Below are 22081 nucleotides of genomic sequence, written 5' to 3' on the forward strand. Positions count from 1 at the left end.
AATTTTGGAAGGAATGAATGACTGAATGAATAATGGAGTGACTGAATGATGCGACGAAGGAAAGAATGGGCAGATGTCGCATGAATGCGGAATGAATCAAGGAATTTCCCAATTACTAAATGAATGAGTGCGTGTATGAAGGGATAATGAAATGAGTGAGTGACTGATGGAAACAGAATGAACGCGTGAATGATGGACTAATGACGAATGATGGAATCGTGATGAAACGAATGAATACAAGCGATTTCCTGGCCCGGAACTTCCACAGTTTGTCGGTAAGTCGAACAGAAGGCTTCGGCGAGGGCGCGCGAGTCCACGAATAATTGATGAGCGTTCACGCGGCGCGGCCAGCTGGCCGGCCGGCCGGCCGACCGCGGCTTCATCAAAACAAAAACAAGTCGAACGATGCGGCCGCCGGGCCGGCGCAAATGTTTGCGACGTGGCGTTTCGAGGAGCTGTTGCTTCGGGAGCTTGTCAGCCGTTTTGATGTCTTTGGCTTGGTTTCGACATCTCCGATGTTGTTTTGATGACCTTCGCGTTGTCATGTTGTTGTTTCGATGCCGTTGCTATCGCGCCAACGTTCTGACGTCGCTGCGCTCCGAGCGGCGGTTGACATTTGCGCGTCAAAATAGTTTAATGAACGGGAAGCGGCCGAAAAGTCGTAAAGCGTTTTTGGAAAGGTCGACGGCGGCCGGCGTGACTGACGACCGATCGTTTCAGAGTGCAAAATGTCAGCCGGCGCCGATGGCGGGAAATCATGAAGACGACGCCGAGTTGTTGTCATGACAATGCCGCAACAAAGTTTTATTGTGGAACATTCCGTCAAGGTCACGTGTACAATTCTTCTGTCTTCATTTTCATATCATTTGATCAATGAAGTCGCTAGACATAAAAAAAATAATAATCAATTCATTTGACTATTTGCATTATTATTAGCAGTTGTTATGATGTTTTCCAGCCTTTCAATGCCAAAATTCCTTTTACCGTAATGAAGTTTGATGATTTGTGGAGGGTTAGTGAGTTTCTTCTGTGTCCAGTTAAGAGTTGTTTTTTTTGGTGCTTCTTTTCCAAATGTCACTCGCGCTCAGCGGGATCGGTCATGTGGCAGCCATTTTATATTTCCACAATAGCAGGCAGCAAAAAAGAAATGCCGTTATTTCGGTCTTTACCGTTCTTACGATTGTAGAAAGACAAGAGTGTCATGGCTTGAATAAGTCGTTGAAACCGTTCATGCACTTGCGTCCGCAGAGTTTGGAGGGCAACGCATGGAAATTGTGACTTTCATGACGCTTTGATGTCTTTACCGCGAGGCAAGAAGTGTAACTTAGCGGGCCGCCACCATTTGTACCGTCAATGGGATTTATCAACAAAAAGCTACTTCGTAATCATTGTTTGATTTGTTTGCCCGCGCAAGCAAGTTTGCCGTGAACTTTGTGTATCTAGCGCTTGATTGTCTTTACCATTATGGGCAAAAATTGAAACTCATCCATGACTTTTTGAAAGTAGGACTTCAAACACGTCCGTTACGCGCCCACCGCCCAAAAATAAATAAATGGATACCTTTCCCCCCCCTCTCCCCTCTGAGAGGTGACGTGAAGTTCCAAATGCTGTGGTAAAACCCGAATCCTTCATTGCATCTTGAAGCACGAACTCTTGTTGGGGTTTCAAGCCCGGGCGCAGATTTCAAATTTGGGTCTCAAGGCAGCATTAAGGTTTTAAACAACGGTTAGGGTTAATAGGAAGGTTCGGACATTTCTTTCTTGTCACGTTGTCTTATTAGGACGTTCGTGTGCAGTAAATATGACATTCAGTTTCGCCCAATCAGAAGCCACCCTCTCCACGTGGCCCTCTGAGAGGCGGAGTCAAGTACAGTATGTTCCACATGATCAGAGTCCCAGGCTATGTGTAACGCTACACTGCTACACATGTCCTTGATTGACAGCTAATCGACTTCCTGTTAGCATCAGCTAACCGCCTAGCTCACAAATTTGCGGTGTAGTTAGCTACTTCCTGTTGGCATCAGCTAACCGGCTAGCTCACGTCTTCACGCTATGGATAGCTACTTCCTGTTAGCATCAGCTAATTAACATCTTCAAGGTGTTGATCGCTAATCCCTGTTAGGATCAGCTAGCCGGCTAGCTCAGGTCTTTGCGGTGCAGCTGGCTACTTCCTGTTAGCATCAGCTAGCTGGCTAGCTCACGTCTTTGTGGTCCAGCTGGCTACTTCCTGTTAGCATCAGCTAGCTGGCTAGCTCATGTCTTTGGGTGCAGCTGGCTACTTCCTGTTAGCATCAGCTAGCTAATGTCTTCAAGGTGCGGATGACTATGTCCTGTTAGTACCAGCCAGTTGGCTAGCTCATGTCTCTGCGGTGTAACTGGCTACTTCCTATTAGCATTAGCTAGCTCACGTCTTCATGGGGCAGCCAGCTACTTCCTATTAGCATCAGCTAGCTAATGTCTTCAAGGTGCAGATGTCCTGTTAGCATCAGCTAGCTCACGTCTTTGCGGTGTAGCTGGCTACTTTCTATTAGCATTAGCTAGCTCACATTTTCATGGTGCAGCCGGCTACTTCCTGTTAGCATCAGCTAGCTAATGTCTTCAAGGTGTGGATGACTATGTCCTGTTAGCATCAGCTAGTTGGCTAGCTCACGGCTTTGCGGTCTAGCTGGCTACTTCCTATTAGCATTAGCTAGCTCACGTCTTCATGGTGCAGCCGGCTACTTCCTGTAAGCATCAGCTAGCCGGCTAGCTCACGTCTTTGTGGAGTAGATGACTACTTCCTGGTAGCACGGGCTAGCTCACGTCTTCATGGTGCAGATGGGCACCACGATGACCAGGATGACGCTGAACGTGGCGGCGATCAGAGCGGCCATCTTGCACGCTTTGGCTCTGCGGAAGTCGGCCTCCCGACGCTTTAGCAGCGAATCGTATCCCGGCGTGTAAACGTCCTCCAACCAGAAGGCGAGCTTGTTACTTGCAGGCACACACTCTGCCTACACAAAAACACACACACACACACAGACAAAGTGAGCTTGAAACCTCACTTTGAAACACGAAGCTGGCTTAAAACCGGACTTGACAGTTGGTTTGATGTGGACACACATGCGCGCACGCACATACTTAAGCAACACAGACGGGGCCACAAACACACTCAAGCAACACACGCACACAAACGCGATCATACGCTCGAGTCCGAATGGAGACCGACGGCCGAACGTATGATTTTCGCCGCAATCATCGTTGCTGCGTGCACGTCGATGGTGTCCTCTCCCGGTCGTAGTCCTACCGGAGCGTACACGGCACTGCTCGTCGTACCTGTACGTCGATGGCGTCGTCTCCCGCTTTGGGTTTGTACCGCTCCGCCTTCCGAGATGGCGCGGCCATCCGCACGTTGGAATAGAGCGGGCTTCCGTCGGCGTGGGGCGGCGGCCTCGAGCGGCGGTCCGGCACGTACGACGCGGCGGCCGCCTTGGGGGGGCGCGGCGTCGGGGGGAAGCCGTATTGACGCGCTCGCGCCGATGCCTGCGCCCACAAAGTATCGTTCACAGTGCGCATTTGTGTGAATGTGTCGTATGTGCGCGTTTTCCCCTTTTCCAGCAAGCAGCTCCGGAAGTTTGAGAAGCAAAAGGTTCCTGCGGCGTTTCCAAATGAGAGTTGCTCACTACTGACATCGAAAAAAATCGTTGCAAGCAACTCAAGCTTTCGAGTGGCGTCTTATTGTCTAACTTCATCAAAGTGTCAAATATCTTCGCTAGCGCCAAACTTAACTGTCTTTTATTTATCCCGGTGAGGAAACCGAGGCCAACCCGGCTGCGGACGGTTTTTCCGAATGCGAATCGCGATGCCGATCCGCTTATTTCACACGAACGGCAAAACGCTCGGGACAGACGATCGCCGTGGGTCAGCGCCCGATCGTCTTAAGAAGACCCGATGAGAGCGGGAAGGAAATAATCTTCGGAGAATCTTGCGTCCGCTGGTAAACTCCGGGGGGACGATGGATAGAGAAGATCCGAAAAAAGTTCTGCGGTGGAAAAGGGGCTAACGTGTGAGTTTGCGCGGCTTGAGTATGTGTATGCGCGTGTACCTGATTGGCGCAACACATTCCGTCTCCCGTGTTGCCGTCGTCGCGACGGCACAAGTACGACCGCGTCCTCCAGTTCCCGGGCGGCGGGGACGCGGCGCCCGCGTCGTCGTCGAGCGAGCGCGACGACCTCCGGGTGAACCCGGTCTTCTTCGGCGCCTCCACCCTCGGACCGTCGGCGGCGGGGAGCGTGCGGCAGCGGAAGGCGTGCGGCGAGGCGGCGGCACCGCGCGAGGCTTCCGGCGGGGAGGACTCGGGCGCGTCCCGGTGCCTAGCGCCGCCGTCTGGGAGAGGCAGGAAGTCAGAAGTCATTGTCGACGGGGTATGTGCCGGTTGTGGGTTTGAAAGGACTAGACTTCATACCGATTTCATCGGGCTGATCGTTATCGGCCGATATTTACAATTCTATGCTGATCGGCTTTGTCATACTTCGCCGATCCGATCAACGACGTCATTGATCGGCTCCGCTAAAGACATTTACTCTGCGTCGCCATCGTGCGCAGTATATTTGAATCCAAAAGCTGGTTTATTTTTAGCCTTGCGGCGTCTTTTGACGTAGTATTGGAAATAGCTGACGGCCAGTAAAGTTATTCAAATAAAAAAATCTAATCAATTTTAAAAACGTCAGCGTTGTGGAACAGACAACAGGTAATGCCCGATCAGACGACAAGACAAATGAGCTCTTTCACGATGGCACTATGTCGGACGACTGCAATAAAATCGTGTATTCCGATACCACCGCCTCCCGTTTTTTACGGCTTTATCTCGTCAACTCAAGTGCGACCGGATACACTCGTTACCGTGGCGACGCCAACAAGTGCGCAGCGCGCCGACGGTATTCTAAGGACAAGATGGGGGGAAAAGGTGTGTCGGTGGTCACCGGTGCTCAGGACAGGAGAGGACGTTCGTTTCAGGCTCGCTTGAGGTGCGTTCGCGCACTTTGAATGCGATGCGGCTCGCGAGCAGGCAACACAACGTTATGTAGCCTAGCAAGCTACTGCTAGCACGAACAGTTGGACGTAAGCACGCCGCCGTTCTGTCGAATCGTCCTCTAAAGTTTCGGTGTGGGTGAAGTCATTTCATTCAAAATAAAGTAATTGAATGACAGTAAGTTAGCAGCCATTATTTGTGCCACGTTGTAATGTTGGTTTGACCCGACTGATTAGAATACACGATCTGAGGAGAGCAGCGATTTCCAACCTTTATGGAGCCAAGGAACATATTTGACAATTGAAAAAAAATCTCACGGAACACCAACAAACAAAAATGTCACCAAAAGTGGATCCATTCATGACTGTACGTACTTCCTGCCATCTGGGAGAAGACCATTCATTTGTTCTGTCTGTCACTTTCCCTCACTGGCATAAATAGAGGAACAAAGATACATTATTGATTGGAAATATAATTTTTGCGCAATTAAGTACACAAGTATATACAGTAAATGAACAGGTCATTTAAATAGACACATTCCGCCATCTTGTGATCGGTTGTTGTTTTTAAACTCGCTGATCAATGATCGGCCCCAAAAATCCTCCTCAATGGTGTCGACATTGGCGCTTATTCCCTACTTCTGGACTTCCAAATGATGTCTGCAGAAAAGAATCCCCCCCAAAACTGACTCAGTGGTCCGTTTTCTGCTGAACGTTTTGATGTTCAGCCAGATTTTACCGGACACGTCAGCCTGTCGCAGCTTCTTGTGAACTTCAACGGATTCTGCAGTCTAATTTTGACCTAACTTGGAAGTCCGCATATTTTTGTTTGTTTTATACAACAATGAGTGAAAATAGTGACTGTGCGTCCCAAAACTGCGACCGAAATTTACAAGTACCTTCCTATTTATGCCCGCGTCTGACAATATCAGATTTCATCGACGCGTTTCCACGTCAGCGACGGTGAGGAAGCGCTTCGCACATTCATTAAACCGCAAACGCCCGGAAGACGTTCCAATAGAGTTCCGAAAGTTCACAAAGCGTTTCTGCCCTTGACGAGGCCGACCGTCTCCCGGCCAAAAGTGCTAACGTCCGTCGCTCAATGTCCAAACCCGAATTGACCAGTACGTCCGTATTCGTGCACCACGTCCGCCTCGGAAAACGGTTGTGTGTCTCCAAAATATTCTCCTCGCTTGTCGCTCCAACTACCGGAGACAAATTCCTTGTTTTTGACATCCGTCCATCCGTTTTCTGTACCTCACAAGGGTCACGCGTGCTGGAGCCTCTCCCAACTATCTTCAGGCGAGAGGCGGGCTACACCCTGAACTGGTCGCCAGCCAATCGCAGGGCACATAGACGCAAACAAGCATTCGCACTCACATTCACACCTACGGGCAATTTAGAGACTTCAATCAACCTACCGCGCATGTTTAGAACGGCTAAGTGAGTTGCAAAATCGTGGAGGAGCGGCTAAGAGACGGCGCCTCACCTGCGGCGTCCGGCTCCCGGATCTTCTGGTCCAGCTTGTTGAGCTTACGGAGGACCTGCGAGATCTCGCCGCGGACGCCCGACAGCGACTCCAACTTCTTCTCGATGTCGCCCATCCTGGCCACCAGCTCGCCGACGCTCACCTTCAGCTCGCCGTCGGCGCTGTCCAGCGAGCGCAGGAGGCGGTCCGGCTGCGAGCGGGCCAGCCGGACCGTGGCGCGCTCCGGCAAACTGTCGCCGCTGTCGGACCTGCGGTGGGAAATCGGTTAGGCTCTTTCGCTTATGTTCCTTGGCCGTCGACGGCGAAACGTTACGAGCGCATGTTTTCCACGTCCTCCATGTCCACGGACTACAACGCTCTTTGTCCTTACGAGTAAAACAATTCGGCGCACTAGTAGAATGACTGCGTCACGACGATTACACAATAAACCAATACACCGAACTAGTAAACTACTTTGCTACACTACACACGACTATGCCCAACTAGTAGGCTTATGTCACGCAGCTTCCCGGACCCTACTAGTAGCACCAAAATGCCAACTAGTTGTTTTGCCTCACTAGTAATGGCACGAAGAGACGTAAAAAGCGAAATAAATCAGAAGCCGTTCTCGCAGACGGCGAGAAGCGACGCCGGCCGGCTCGAGGCATTCAAGAGGAGCTACCGCACAACTTTGACCCGGACTCATTGGGTGCGGATTCTAGCGGACAGATGTGACTAACACACAAAAGTGGAACAACTTCACGTATCATATGCTATTTATCGGCTAATCTTTCTCTCAGTCTCCCCCCCCCCCCCCCCATTGAGATTGGCTGACGACCAGTTTTTTGGGCGCAACAGACCCGAGCGAGGGGCCGCTGTCGTAGCGGGACGACGGCGCCGCGCCCAGCGAGTCGCACACGCTCATCTCATCCAGGAAGCGGAAGATGTCGCTGATGTCGTCGGCGATCAGCTCCGAGTCCTGGTCCGAGGCCTTGAAGGCGGCGCGCGCCGTCCCCGCCGGCCCCTTCTTCACACCGCCCTCCGCCAGGGTCCCCACGCTCGCCGAGGCCTCGCGGAAAGACGGGCCGTCGGTGCGCCTGACCCGCAAACGTCGGGCCGATTCCCCGGCTTTGAGGCCGCCGGGGTGAGGCGACGGCGCGGCCGCCTCCGCCGCCCGCCGGGGGCTACGGAAGCGGCTCTCGCCGTTGCGGTGGAAGTTAAGTCGCTCGTCCTCCACGTTGAAGCTGAGGCTGTCGGCGGGCCGCGCCGCCCGCGTCCCGCCGTGGCCGGCGCTCGCCTTCCCGCCACCCACGCTGGCGCTCACGGTGGTGGGCCCGAAGTACGTGGACGCCTGGAGGTCGTCCAGACTTTCGTGCTTGACGCGGCGCCGCTCGTGGAGGGGCGGCGCCCGATACGGGTTTCCGTACGCCGCCTCGAAGCTGCGGTTGAAGAAGGGGGCCGGCCTGGGACGGTAAAACTCAGACCCCGAGATCCCCCGATGGCAATCGGACGCCACCACCTGGAGGACAGAAAGAGTCTTGATTGGCATATTTCTGAAATAATAAGACAAATGAGGGGCAACGCGGCGGGAATGTATTCCTCACAGAGATGTTCTGGGTCGGACTCTGCCATGTTCTCCCCGCGCTCGAGCGGGTTCGTGCCCTCGGATTTTGAAACCACGCTAGCACGTTCGCGTCATTGAAGATGAATCGCACGAATGCTAACGTGCCCTCAAATTGGGAGGCGAGCAGTCCGTCGTTTGCGGAAATAACATCAAACCATCGTCGTTTGCGACCTCTGGGCTGGATGAGTGCGATTCTCTCCTGGCGGGTTGCTCGGAGTCCTTTTGCTGACCTATCAGCAATAAATCCTCAAATCAAACGTACCCGTTTTCAACTCATCGGGGACGTTTCGTCACAGCGGAAAGCAATGAAAGAATGAACGCTTCCAAAAAGTCATCTTGCGTCTCACTTTCCCTCCGGTTTGGGGGAAGTCAACGAGGCAAACTGACCCACTTACGTTTTACACTTTAAGATTAATCGACTCTTTTTCCAAATACTTGATAGGAACTGGAACAATGGAGATCGACATTTTGTTTTGTTTTTTGGCAAATATTCTCTCATTTTGAATTTGATGCCTCCAACACGGGAAAGTTGAGGACTGCTCCAAAAACTTTTGTTTGTTTGTTTGTAACCTTCCGCAGGTGAACGGTTGATTGGAAACAGGCGAGCGTCCTGATTGGAGCATCCCCGAAAGGCTCAGTCGCTCACCGGCGACGACGCGCGAGCGAAGAGTCGCACACTTTCAGAACAACGTTTCGCAATGTGCCATTTTTTTTGGGGGGGGCCCGCGTTTGGCGATTTGCCCGCGTGACGTCATCATCACGGTCACTGACCTGCGGGCCGAGGGCGGCCATCTTGCGGAAGACGCGCGGGCAGGGGTCTCCCGGCGGGGACGAGCATCGGGGCAAGCGGCGCCGTTCGTCCGACCTCTCGGAACGCGCGTGGTCGCCGGCCGCGCGCATCTCCTCCCGGAACGGCGTGGCGGGAAAGTGCGGCTCCGTACGGGCCGCGCGGAACAGGAGCGCGCGCAGCTCCCGCTCGGGCACGCGCGCGTGCCGGGCGTCCAGTTCCGCCGCGATCCGGCTCAGCCACAAAGACTCTTCCGGACCGGAGTCCGCGCTGCGTCCGAGCTCAAAGAGCGGCGCGCACGCGCAGCCCCATTCCCGCTCACGGGCACGCGCCCGGCAGGTGCGACCATCTGACCCGGCGGCTCATCTTCGTGCTCGCAACCGACCGAACGGATCCGCGGCGTCGCGGTCGGCGTCGGTCAAGTCGCATCCGCTTTTGCTGCTGTCGAAGTAAGAGCGCGCAGCACGACTGCGCCTCCGATATTTGAGCGCTCGGAATGCTTTTACCGCGAAGGATTGCACCCCGCTTCCGGTTCGAGCGCGCCAGTCCTTCGTTTTGGTGGGGTTGTGACGTCACGAACGCGGACGGCCGACGGACAATCGACGTCAGCTTTCATTACGTATAAATTTATACTACACACTGTACACAGTGCCGTGTTGATGTTATGATTTACCCCCTTCTCAAATTATTATTATTTTTTTTTTGGCCCACTTTGTTTAACATCATCAAATCTAATTATCACACACATACATAAATTGCAGTTTGTAAATGTTGATAGTATTTATTTAGGAGAAAAAAACAATACCTGGCCCCGCGTCGAAAGGTCATTGCCCCCCTTGCTCAATCATGAATGAATTGTGGCTAATCACATTTTTTCACTGAGCACACCCGAGCCTGGTTACCTCCAGACCTGTTTAAAAAAAGGACACATAAAACCGCTTTAACGCAATCAAGTCGGGCGAAAGACCTAAAAAAAAGCTGCAACAAAATCCAAAGAAGAGAAATAAAGTCACTGAGCTCTCTCAGTGCGGAAAGGGTTACAAAAGGCGTTTCTCAAGCTTTAGGATGCCAGCGAACCATAGGGAGAGCCATTAACCTCACAGGGAGAAAACATGGAAGCGCGGTGGCCAGGAGTGACCCCGAGAGAACGGCAAGGACTCATCCAGGAGGCCACAAAGTAACTCGGGACAACTTGTCAAGGACTGCTGGCCTGCCTTGCTTCAGTTAAGGTCAGAGTTCATGACACAACAGTAAGGAAGAGACTGCAGGGCAAGTATGGCATCCACGGCAGAGTTCCGAGGCCAAAATCACTGCTGACCAAAAAGAACGTAAGGGCTCGTCATACTTTTGCAAAAAAAAAAACACATCTGATTTAGATTCCCGAGACTTTTGGCCAAAATATTCTATGGACTGACGAGATGAAAGTCGAGCTTTTTGGAAGGTGTGTGTCTCGTTACAGCTGGCGTAAATGTAGCGCAGCGTTTCAGAAAAACAACATCGCACCAACGGTCAAACACGGCGGTGGGAGTGTGATGGTCTTGGGCCGCTTTGCTCCTTCAGGACCTGGACAACTCGCTGTGACTGATGGAACCATGAATTCTGCTCTTTACCAGAAATCCCTGAAGGAGAATGTTCGGCCATCAGTTTAGGACCTTCCGAATGGCTTGAAAAACTGGTTTTATCGTGGCTTCGTCAAAGTCCGGGCGATGGTCCAGGGTGGCAAAATCGACGGGCGTTGCACCAGGCACGTCGACTTGGACATTTTTTCCCGAAGGCAAGCACCGCCCCCGTCCCCGTATATATGAATACATACGTATATATGCACACGCACACGAACGTATATAACAGTAAATGTATACACACCCTTAACGTGATGCAAAACATTTTTAATCATCTCGTGCCCGTGACACGCACGAGCGCACTTCTGGCAGTCACGAAGTCGGCATCGTGTCAGCGCACACGCGCAGCCTGAGAGAAGCCATCTGGACGTCGATCTCACGCTGCTGTCGCCTCCGACGAAACGCTCGCGAGCGAAGGCGGCAGCGGGTGTGTGCGCTCGTGTGCCTTTTATGCCACACCTGCGCCACATTCTCACCAGAACATTCCACAGACAAAGCGTCAGACGGCAGGACGGACGGGCAAGCGGTCAAAAGGAAACTTCGATAATGTGCTTCAAAATCCATTTTGCGTCATACCAAAACAAAAACAAAAGCCCACGAACGAGAGTGTCGAGTCGACCGTTGTAAACGCAGCGTAGCGGCTGGCCAACCGTTAGCCGGTCTGGGTGTCAGTTGTGTAGGAACGCGCTTATTACGTGTTTTTTTTCCCCCGTTAGCGTTTGTTCGATAAAGCAGTCGAACGTGCGCCGCCGGCTGTGTCTATCCTCGGCCGCCTGGGGGGGGGATTACAGCAAAGCCCTCTCCATCACGAGAACTCTCAAAATAGAAATACACCCGAGCCATGTTTTTGTTTCGTCTCTAAACACACTTTTAAAACAATACCGACATAATAGAACATTTTGCGAGAGCGGACCTTGGTTAGACGGAAATGATGGGCTTTGGTTGAACATGAAGCGAAACCAGGAAAAAATGTAGAATTAGAGCAAAAGGAATACAATCAAAGGAAGTTGCAGAATCAGAATTAGAGCCACGACAACAAACTAAATAACAAGCGGTAGAAGTTGCAGAAGCAGAAGTAGGCCCACGAGTCGTCAAGCCAGGAAAAGTCAGAGAACCAGAAGAAGAATCGAGAAAAGTAGTACCTGAACAAGTAGCAAAACCACAAGTAGTCACAGAAAAAAAGTTGAACCTGTAAAAGTAGGAAAAGAATCTTAAGTAGAAAAAAAACTGAAGTAAAACCAGAAAAAGTAGAACCAGAAGTAGACAGAGGTGGACCCAGAAGAAGTAGATCCAAAAGAAGCTGGAGAACCAGAAACGAACCAGAAGTCGACGGCGATCTCAGAAAAAGCAGCACAAGTGGGAAAAGCGGAAGAAGTAGAGCCAAAAGTAGAATCCCACCAAGAAGTAGTACCACAAGCAGAACCTGACGTACACAGCGGAGTCTCAAGAAGTAGAACCGGAATCAAAGGTTGCACATTGCGACACGAGGTGCGTCGGTAGAGTGGTCACATGAGCCACATGAGAACGTTTATTGTGTAGAGCACCAAGAAGGACATCAAGAACAAAAAGTACACAAAATGGCAGCTGACTAATCCAAACATCAACCATCATGAATGTGTTAAATAATCTGAATAATAATACAACATAAGATAGCACCTCTGATGACACTTCCTGTCGGGGAAGGAAGGGGAGGAGCCAACTGATGACATCGTAGCGACGACTTCCAGGTCGCTGCGAACAGTAAACACTAAGCTGTCTGACAAACCTGGTCCCGCCCCTCCACTTCCTGTCTCAAAACATGTCTTTTTAGGCTTCGGTTAGCAATGCGCTATGCTTAGCATCAGTAGGCTAATGCATGTGAGCATTAGCATTGGAAGCGTTACGAGGTCTGTGAAACACTTCCTGCCACTGATGGGGGCGTAGTCACTCCGGCTATGTTAGCAACATTGGCTAAGTGCAGGCTTTCATACAGGAGCAACCATTATTAGCGGAGTAGCATGCGCTATCGTTATTATTAGTATTCAAAGTGTGCAATGGTGCCGCCTGCATTGGAACGAGAAGTAGAACCAGAGGAAGTTGGAAACCAGAAGACATACAAGCAGAAGGAAGCGTGGTAGAAGTAGAACCTGAATAACTACAAGAAGCAGAACCAGAAGAAGAAATACAACCGGAGGAAACTGAAGTAGAACCAAAATTGGAAGCAGAACAACTTGACATCAGTTTAGGAAGAAAAAGAAATTGGAAGCAGAAGCGCAAGTGCCAGAAGAAGAACCAACATCAGAGGAACCAGAAGAAACACAAGCAGAACCAGGTGTAGAACCCGGTATTACAGGCAGAACAAGTTGAACGGTTTTAGAAGTCGAGCTGGAATTAGTAGACCCAAAAGAAGTTGGACCAGAGTTAGAAGCAGAACCGTAAGTGGACAACGGTGCCAGAAGTAGAACCCAAAAGAAGTACAAAAGACAGAAGAAGAAGAAGAAGAACCAGAATTAGAGCCGGACCAAGCAGTTCCAGAAACCGAACCAGATGTCGTCGGACGCCCACCTGCTTTGGCTTTGTCTTTTTTTTTTTTTTTTTTTTTTAAAGAAAGGTCTTTGTGTTTGCGACCGTTCACTTCCTGTCATCGGGGGTCACTTCCTGTCACTCGGGGTCGGCGGTCACGAGGTCTCGGTGGCGTAAAAGTCTCTGCACGTCTGGCAGCAGCGTTGGTACCAGCGCATGTCCTGGCAAAGGTTCTTTTTGCGGATCACGCGGCAGTACACGGGCCACTGGTCGCCGGAACACTTGTACGTCAGGGCGGCTGAGGGGGGACAAACAAGCCACGTAACCAGCGGAACCGCGAGCCCGAAGACCAGTCCGCAGGAGACGCGGAACGAGTACAAGCGACACAAGGCGAATCAGTATTAGTAGGGAAAGTTCAACCAGAACCGGGAGAAGTAGAATCAGATGGATTCAAACAGAACGAGTACGAGTGGAATCAGAAGACGTTGAACCGCAAACGAGGACAACCGCAAATAAAAGCAGTCAAAGTGGGAGCGGAAGTACAGTGGACCTCCGCGTACGCCAGCGCCGAGTTTTCAACTCCACAAACGCTTGTTAGCAGTTGATCCCCACTTATTCAAGCATTTTTGGGCTTCCAATAAAAACCCGTTTTGTTTTGGTTTTGACCCCCCCAATGCAATCACTACTCGCAGTCCGGCCCGCTCCCTACTGTATCTGCCGTGAATAGAGGCGGTCCACCGTATAACCGCAGGCGCTAGAAACGCCAGAAGAAGAAGAAGAAGAAGAAGAAGAAGAACCGCTCAAAAGAACAGCACAAGCGCAATCAGAAAAGCTTCCAAGGAGAAATGCAATCGGGAGAAGTACAAAGTACAACCGTATCAAGTAGGAGATGTGGAGCAGGAGCCAGAATAAATGGACCGGAAGAAGTGAGCGAGAACAATTCCAAGCGGGATACGAAGCCAAACAGGAAGTGGAATCGAAAAGGAGGTGGAACAGAAGAAGCAGAAGTCAAACCGCAAGTGGATGCGGAAGCCAAAAAAGAGAGTGCCGACCTAGCCTGGGCGAGGTGATGGTGTTGCCGTCCACGCCGGCGACCTCGCGCCGGCAGGCTTCCCCGCGCCCGCAGGGCCGATAGGTCGGCGGGCGCGCGTCGGGCGGGCACTCGTTGCCGTGGCGACCAGTCACCTTGTGCATGCACTGCACCGCTCGCGACCGCAGGCCCCGGCCGCACGACGACGAGCACTGGCGGCCGGTCCGCACACGAAAGCGGTTACGGACGGACACACAAATAAAGACGCACCTCAAAATTGCACTTGAAGACAAAACAAACAAATTGTGTGATCGGACAACATTTTCACTATTTTCTTGTGGAGCAGGATCTCTTTTTCCTTCCATATATACAGCTACTACCCCCCCCCCCCCCCCCGTTACATTTTCAAAGATTTATTGTTAGAAATGGTGTCTTTCTTTTCACTTATTTATTTTACATAACACAATCTGAATTCAATATTTGCAGGGGAAAATGTTTTTGTCTTTTGAACAAATGTTTTCATTTTGTTTTACTGAATTAGTCCAGAAAATTCTTTGACATGTTTCAAGAAAAACAAGTATTTTATTAAAATAATACAAAAACGCAAAACGACATTTATTGATTTAAATTACTTGAACAATAATAATCCATCCAATCCCCTTCTTCCGCTTATCCGAGGTCGGGCCGCGGGGTCAGCGGAGCCCAGACTTGCCCGCGACCCGAGTGAGGACAAGCGGTACAGAAAATGGATGGATGGAAGGAAGGTTCAATCATTTTCTAAGAGAAAAGACATATTCACGCCTTGTTTTTCCTTGATAAAAAAAGAACAGAGCATAATTTGTTTGTTCGATCTCTCTTTCTGTCTATCCATCCATCCGTCCATCCGTGTGCGTGTGTTTGTATGTTGCGGCGCGTACCTTGGACCATTGGCCGGTCTTCCACTCGTAGCAGTGCGAACGGTCCTGGCAGGGTTCCTGGCGGTCGGGTCGCGTCAGCGGGTCGCAGTTGCCGCCGCACGTGATGTTGCGAGTGCGCACCCCCGTGCCGCAACCCTCCGAGCACTAACGCCAAAAAACAAACAAACAAAACAAAAAAAATAATAATAATAATAATATTTAAAAAAAAAAAAAAATCACATTTTGTCATTTTCTTCATTGTGACACAAATGTTTCGTTTGACAAGATGAAATGATAATTGACTTTTGAAAACTGTACATTTTCAGTATATGTTTGCATTTTATAAATATGATTTTATTACATTTTTCTGTTTTATAATATTTTCTTCTTTTTTTTTTACAGGAAATTTGTTTTTGATTTTACAAGACTAAAAGGTTGTTTTCTTTTTGAAAATGTAAATTTGTCATGATTTTTTCAAAAGAAAATTGTTATTTTTTTTAAACCACACGACACTTTTGATTTTTCTTTGTATTTTACAGGGGGAAATAAAACAAATAACCACAACAATATATTTTTACTTTTTTCTGTTTTCACTATATATATATATATATATATATATATATATATATATAATTTAAATAAATAGATTTTTAAATATATAGCATTTTAAATAAATAGCTTCAGATTTTACAAGAATCAAATGTCATTTTACCAGATGAAATGATAATTTAGTTTTGAAAATGGTACATTTTCATTATATATTTTTTATTTTATAAATGTTTTTATTTTTGTCTATTTTTTGGGGGGGGCATTTATTTCAGATTTTACAAGAATAAAATGTAGTTACAGGAATAAAGGTCGATTTGCTTTTGAAAAATGTAAATTTTCATGACAAATGGGCGGTAGGTTGGATAGACCGCTAGAGCTGGCTGTCATGCGCGTAGCACTTTGCGAAAGATACGACCCGGCGGGGAGGATGTCGATTAAGAAAAGAATTGGACCAAGCACGGAGCCTTGGGGAACACCGGGGAAGGATCTGATGCGGAGGATTCTAATTGGATAAAGGGAGTACGGTCAGAAAGACAGGAGGTGAAGCAGGTAAGTGCAGTGTCAGAAATTCCAAGCGATCAAAGTCCGTTGATGAGAGTCCAGCGCGATATTGAGGCCAACGCCCAAGCGAGGTCGAGGGCTCAGGAACCAACGGCCTTCGGGAGGTCTTCGCATTTTTGCTTGAAAGATCTCACTCGACTGCGGAATCCAGATCGAAAGGAGTCGTCTGTGGTTATTGTCGGAAGGGTGAGCGTGGACTTGTGACGCCAAGGGTTTGGCCTCTTTTGGGGCTGGGGCATTTGTAAAAGCACCTTTTCCTCATCTTTCCCAGAAACGAGAGTAAAATGAACCCTTCAAAAGATGGAAGGTTGATTTCATTTCAAAATGACACAAATTACAATTGTAACCTTTTTCCAAGAAAGCAAATCTACGTTGTTGTGTTTTTTTCCACATTTCTTTTTACAATGTTAATTTTTCAAGACTTTTTGAAATTTTACAGAAAACATTATTCTTTTTTTTGGTTTTTTTTACAAAATGTAATTATTCAATATATTCATATACATAAAAATTGTTTTCAAACCATTTTCTCGCGACCGACCTGCGACCACTCGGACGCCTCCCAGACGCCGACGCCGGGGCCGGGGCAGCGCCGTCCCTCGCAGGCCCGCAGGGGCGGCGGGCGCGGACCCTGGCAGCGCCCGCCCTCCCGCTCTTCCTCCTCCCACGCGCCGCCCGCCGCCGGGGAGCCGTCGTGCCGCCGCTGCACGCACGCCACCCGACGCCGCTGCGTGCCCGCGCCGCACGTGGCCGAGCACGGGCCCCACTCGCCCGACACCCACCTGAACAAACCCCCCCCCCCCCCAAACAAATACAACCAAAATTTGCATTTTTTTTTCAAGTTTCACTTTGATGTTTTAGGATTGGACAAGAATTTGTTGGAATTTGAATCAATATATTAAAATTTTTTGGGATTTATATTTTAAAATGTTGCTTATTTTATTTTTTATATTTTTCATTTTATTAGGAAATTTTTTTTCCAAGACATTTTGTTCTGATATTTACAAGGAAAAAACATTTCTAAAAACAATTTAAAATATGATTTTTAAAAAGCAGTTCAAAATGTAAAGTGTCATTTTTAAAGATATTTTATCATTTTATTTTTTTAAAATTATTATTTTCACAGGAATTTTTGGGGTTTGATTTTTCTAATAATTATTTCTCTTAAGTTTTGCTTTTACAATAAAATTTAATTTTACCAGATTTAAAAATACGTTAAGACAATTTAAAATTAAAGCTATTTTAAAAGAATATATATCAATTCTATAGAACATTTTCTTAATGTTTATCCAAAAAAATAACACATTACGTGATTTTTTAAAATTACTTGTACAAGAAATGTGCGTTTTATATAAAGATTTGTTACATCACTTCTGCAAAATATGTGATTTCATAAGAACAAAAAATGAGTACTCCCACTATTTTTCTTTTCCAAACCTTAAAAGGAAAATTGTAAATTTACGATGACAAAAATGATCACTTCTAAAGAACATTTTCTTCGGTTTATTTTGACAAGAAATGCGTTTGATTTCCACAATTTTTTTTTAAAAAAAAAGCTAATTTTACAGGATTAGAAAATATTTTTGAAACCATTTACAACAACAACAATTTTTATTTCTATATATTGACAAGACCTTTTATAATAGAAATACATTGAACAATAATCGTATTTTCAAAAGGAGTTTGTTTGATTTTTACGAGACATAACAGTTCATTTTAAAAGATTAAAAAAGCGTGTCTTTCAACTATTAAAAATTAAAGTCATTTTACAAGAACAAAGATTTTTTTTATTTGAATTTTAAAATGACAAATAAATATTTTTAACCGAACGTTTTCTTAAATCTTACACAAAACAAAAGAATATTGAATAGGGCATATATTTGTTGTATTTTTCCAAGGAACTTTAATTTCGATTCAGATTAAAAAGACTAATTACATAAATTACCATTTTAAAAAAGTCCTTCTACGAGAACAATTCACATTTTGTAAAATAATTTTTTTATTTAAAAAAAAAACAAAAAGCATTTCAAAAGTATTTTGTATGTCATTTGTGCAACGTGTTTACCGGAAGCGGCAGGGTCGAGGGTCGCACGCCGCCACTCGCGGCGGCGGCCGATTGTCCGCTCGACAAAAAGAATCGTCCACGACCTCGGCGGTCTTGTTGGCCAAACGCGCGCAGGACACCGCCGTCCTCCTCTCGCCTGCGCACGCACACAAACAAACGCAAATTCTTGCCCAATTTCGACATTCAAACTCATTTCCATTCTTTCTTGGTGTTGCCGTGCGCGCGCGCGTGTGCGTTACCTCCTCCGCAGTGCACGTTGCAGGAGTTCCAGCCGCTGTGCGTCCAGATGTAAAGATGATCACCATTGTTGTTGTTATGATGATGATGTTGTTGTTGTTGTTGTTGTTGTTGTTGTGTTTCTTTGCTCTCGGGGCGGCGCTTGTCCTGCGATGCATTCAGGGACAACGTGTACTCGTAGTGAATACTGTAACTTCGGTCATGGAACAGCAGCACCTAGTACCACAACCCACACACACACACACACACACAATGAAAAAAAAAAAGATTATTTTCCTTATTTTAAAATCTTTGTGAAAGTTACAAAAGATACTTGACTCGTGAAAACCAAATGTTCTTGTCTGCACGATATTGGGCAAAAAAATGATTTTAGCCAGATGTGAAACGATGCAGGAACGGTGTTGGGAAAGTTGATTGTGTCCGCAAACTGAATGCCAAGTTCACGTCACCGTTGCAAAAATGCAGCTCCTCGTTGAGAATTCCAAATTTGGAACGAAGCGCGCTGTTCCAAAAAAGATGATTTTTTTTTTTTTTTCTTTTGCGAACATTTTGGTGCTTTCGAAGCATATTCTTGGAAAGATGATTCCTTTTTGGATGCCGATTGCCTGGTGATTTGTTTCTTACCAGGAGGCGCAGCGGCGCGCTGGTGGGCCCCCTGGCCCACATTTTCTCCCACAATCCTCTCCGGACGTATCTGACGGTGGTGCCCGCCACCCGGAACTCTCCCGGAAGTTCGATCTTCCAGTCGCTGTTGATCGACTTTCCGTCGCCGCCGCCGCCGCCGTCTTTCAGCGCTTAACGACGCACGCACACAAAAGCTAGCTGGGAATACGTGTTTTGAACAGATATATCTTTTTTTCAATGAAAGAAAAAATGTGAAATCATTTTTTGTTTTTGGTTTGTTCAAAAATGTTCACAAGAAATAAAGCACATGGCGGTCGAGTGGGAAAAAATGATACAGGAAGAAAAGAAAAGTTTTACGCAAGACAAAGATGAGTCATTGTCACGAGAAAAGTTCGGTAACTTTGACAAGAAACAAATTGAATGTTTTTTGGGTTTTTGTTTTTTTTTTCCCCCCAATTGGAAGAATTGTATTTTTTTTTTCTAAGAACATTTTTAGGAGATAAAAGATTTTTGGGGGACGTTCTACTAAAACAAAAAATAAATCAAAAAATGTTTAGCGAGGAAAAATACAATATAAATGTTTTACACGATTTAATCTTTTTTTTAACTGCAAGAGGGGGAAACAAACTTATACAAGAAAAATTAGAAAAATATATTTTAATTTTGACGAGAAAGAAATTAAATATTGATTTTGAATTTCAATTTGAAGCATTTTATTTTTTTTAACAACATTTTTAGGAGATAAAAACATTTTGAAGGATTTAAAAATACTTTCTTTTATAGATAAGCTGTATTTTTCACAAGGAACGTTTTCATTTATACAAAAATATGGAAAAATTTGCAATGTAAGATTGCAGGTTTTACACAATTTTATTTTACGAAATGCAAGCGAACAAGGAAAAGTGTCATAAAAATTTTTTTAACAAAGAAATGTTTACATTGGCCGATTTTTTGTTTTTAAATGCAAGAGAAAACATACATACAAGAAGAAAATACATATATAATAAAGGCAAGGCAAAGATGTGTAATTGTTTGGCAATCATTTTGGCAAGAAAGAAAGATAGATTTTTTTTGTTTGTTTTAAGAATGACATTTTTGTTTTTCAAATAGGTACATTTTTAGGAGGTAAACTAAATGTAAGCTTTTACAAAGGGAAAAATGTCAATTTTCAAAAATGTCTTTTTTTCAAAGAGATGAAGTCTCATTTTTCACAAGGAAAATTGCAATTTGTAAAACAACAACTTTTTTTTGAAGGTAATGTTGTCTGTCATTTGTCTTCGTGGTTTCCTTTGGCCCCGTTGGGGGCGGCCACAGCGCGTCCTATCCCCCGCATGCTCCTCTCCAACACCAACCGCCCTCATGTCTTCCCTCACGACATCCATCCACCTTCTCTTTGCTCTTCCTCTCGCTCTCTTGCCTGGCAGCTCCATCCTCATCATCCTTCGAGCAATATACTCACGAGTTCTCCTCTGGACGTGTCCAAACATCGAACCTCGGCCGTCCCTCTGACGAGCTCATTTCTAATTTGATCCAACCTGCTGAGTCCTCGAGAGAAACTCAACATCTTCATTTGCTCTGCTTCCTGTGGTCTCTTCAGTGCCACTGTCTCTAATCCGTCCATCATGGCCGCCCTCACCAATGTCTTCTAAACTTTGCCCTTCATCCTAGCAGAGACTCTTCTGTCACATAACACACCCGACACCTTCCTCCACCCGTTCCAACCTGCTTGGACCCGTTTCTTCACTTCCTGACCGCACTCACCATTGCTCTGGACGGTTGACGCCAAGTATTTCAAGTCCTCCACCCTTGCTATCTCTTCTCCCTGGAGCCTGCACAAGATGTAATCCACCTGCGTGTTTCTATCTCCGCTCTTGTAGGTCACCCTATGTTCCTGCCTCTTCTGGAAGAAAGTCTTCACTACAGCCATTTCCATGCTTTTTGCAAAGTCTACCACCATCTGTCCCTCCAAGTTCCTTTCCTGGATGCCGTACTTACCCATCTTCTACTACTATATCACCCCTGTTTCCTTCACCAACACGTCCATGACAATCTGCACCAATCACGACTCTCTCTCTGTCTGGGATGCTCCGAACTACTTCGTCTCGCTCCTTCCAGAATTTCTCTTTCACCTCTAGGTCACATCCGACCTGTGGGGCACAGCCGCTAATCGCATGACACATAACACCCTCAAGTTCAAGTTTCAGCCTCATCACTCGATCTGATACTCTTTTCACCTGCAAGACATTCTGAGGCAACTCTTCTTTTCAAATAACCCCTAGTCCATTTCTCTTCCCATCTACACCGTGCTCAAATCATTTCAACCCCGCCCCTCAACTTCGAGCCTTGCTGCCTTTGCACCTGCTCTCCTGGACACCCACTTCATCAACCTTTCTCCTAATCATCATGTCAACCAAGTCCCGAGATTTTCCCGTCATAGTCCCAACATTCAGTTGTTGTTGTCATTGTTGTTAATGTTGTCATTTGTAAAGGTAACATATTGCAAATTTGAAATCGAACATTTTGAAATGTTTACAAAGAAAAATTCTCATTGTGAAAAAATGTTTGGGACTAGAAATGTGTTTAAAGAAAAGAACATAGGTTTCTTACCCAGAAAGCTGTGTGAAGGCTTGTCCTCCACGATTCTGATCCTTCGCGCTCCCGCAGGAATAACAACTGCCTCCACGTAGCCTGACGCACACACACCGAAGCATACAGTGGGTACGGAAAGTTTTCAGACCCCCTTCAATTTTTCCACTCTTTCTTGTATTGCAGCCATTTGCTAAAATCATCATTTAAGTTCATTTCCCCCCTCATTAATGGACACACAGCACCCCATATTAATTGCAGATTTATTAACAAAGAGAAACTGAAATATGACACAGCCAGTCCAGCTGTGCTTGATTATACTGATTGGACTTGATTAGGAAAGCCACACCCCTCTCTATATAAGACCTTACAGCTCACAGTGCATGACAGAGCAAATGAGAATCATGAGGTCAAAGGAACTGCCTGAAGAGCTCAGAGACAGAATTCTGGCCAAGATTACAAAAAACATTCTGCTGCACTTAAGGTTCTTAAGAGCACAGTGGCCTCCAAAATCATTTAATAGAAGA

The 22081-nt window shown here is 47.0% G+C and overlaps 2 protein-coding genes across 13 annotated transcripts in view; both read right to left on the reverse strand.

The window, feature by feature from the left end:
- Positions 1 to 774: 774 nt before the first annotated feature.
- On the reverse strand, positions 775 to 9512 carry minar1 (membrane integral NOTCH2 associated receptor 1). Its single transcript, XM_061757043.1, has 6 exons — positions 8873 to 9512; positions 7338 to 7996; positions 6499 to 6746; positions 4084 to 4364; positions 3315 to 3521; positions 775 to 2992 (listed from the first exon to the last, which is right to left on the reverse strand). Exons 1-6 carry the CDS (start codon positions 8999 to 9001, stop codon positions 2798 to 2800), a joined length of 1719 nt encoding a protein of 572 aa, XP_061613027.1. The 5' UTR covers positions 9002 to 9512; the 3' UTR covers positions 775 to 2797.
- A 131-nt stretch (positions 9513 to 9643) lies between these two features.
- Positions 9644 to 22081, reverse strand: part of adamts17 (ADAM metallopeptidase with thrombospondin type 1 motif, 17) — a 36111-nt gene continuing 23673 nt past the window's right edge. For 2 of the 12 annotated variants that reach the window (XM_061756959.1, XM_061757029.1), the window contains exons 16-23: positions 21576 to 21656; positions 18969 to 19138; positions 18347 to 18560; positions 18108 to 18243; positions 16584 to 16824; positions 14957 to 15100; positions 14062 to 14251; positions 11997 to 13307 (exon numbers count right to left, since the gene is read on the reverse strand). In XM_061756959.1, the coding sequence (XP_061612943.1) occupies positions 13165 to 13307; positions 14062 to 14251; positions 14957 to 15100; positions 16584 to 16824; positions 18108 to 18243; positions 18347 to 18560; positions 18969 to 19138; positions 21576 to 21656 (1319 nt within the window). In that variant the 3' untranslated portion in view covers positions 11997 to 13164. Of the gene's footprint in view, positions 10979 to 11996; positions 13308 to 14061; positions 14252 to 14956; positions 15101 to 15708; positions 16337 to 16565; positions 16825 to 18107; positions 18244 to 18346; positions 18561 to 18968; positions 19167 to 21575; positions 21657 to 22081 lie in introns of those variants that run through there. The other 10 variants (XM_061756949.1, XM_061756978.1, XM_061756969.1 and 7 more) reach the window with 10 other exon arrangements.

Source organism: Phyllopteryx taeniolatus, chromosome 2, assembly GCF_024500385.1.
Source record: "Phyllopteryx taeniolatus isolate TA_2022b chromosome 2, UOR_Ptae_1.2, whole genome shotgun sequence".
NCBI lineage: Eukaryota > Metazoa > Chordata > Actinopteri > Syngnathiformes > Syngnathidae > Phyllopteryx > Phyllopteryx taeniolatus.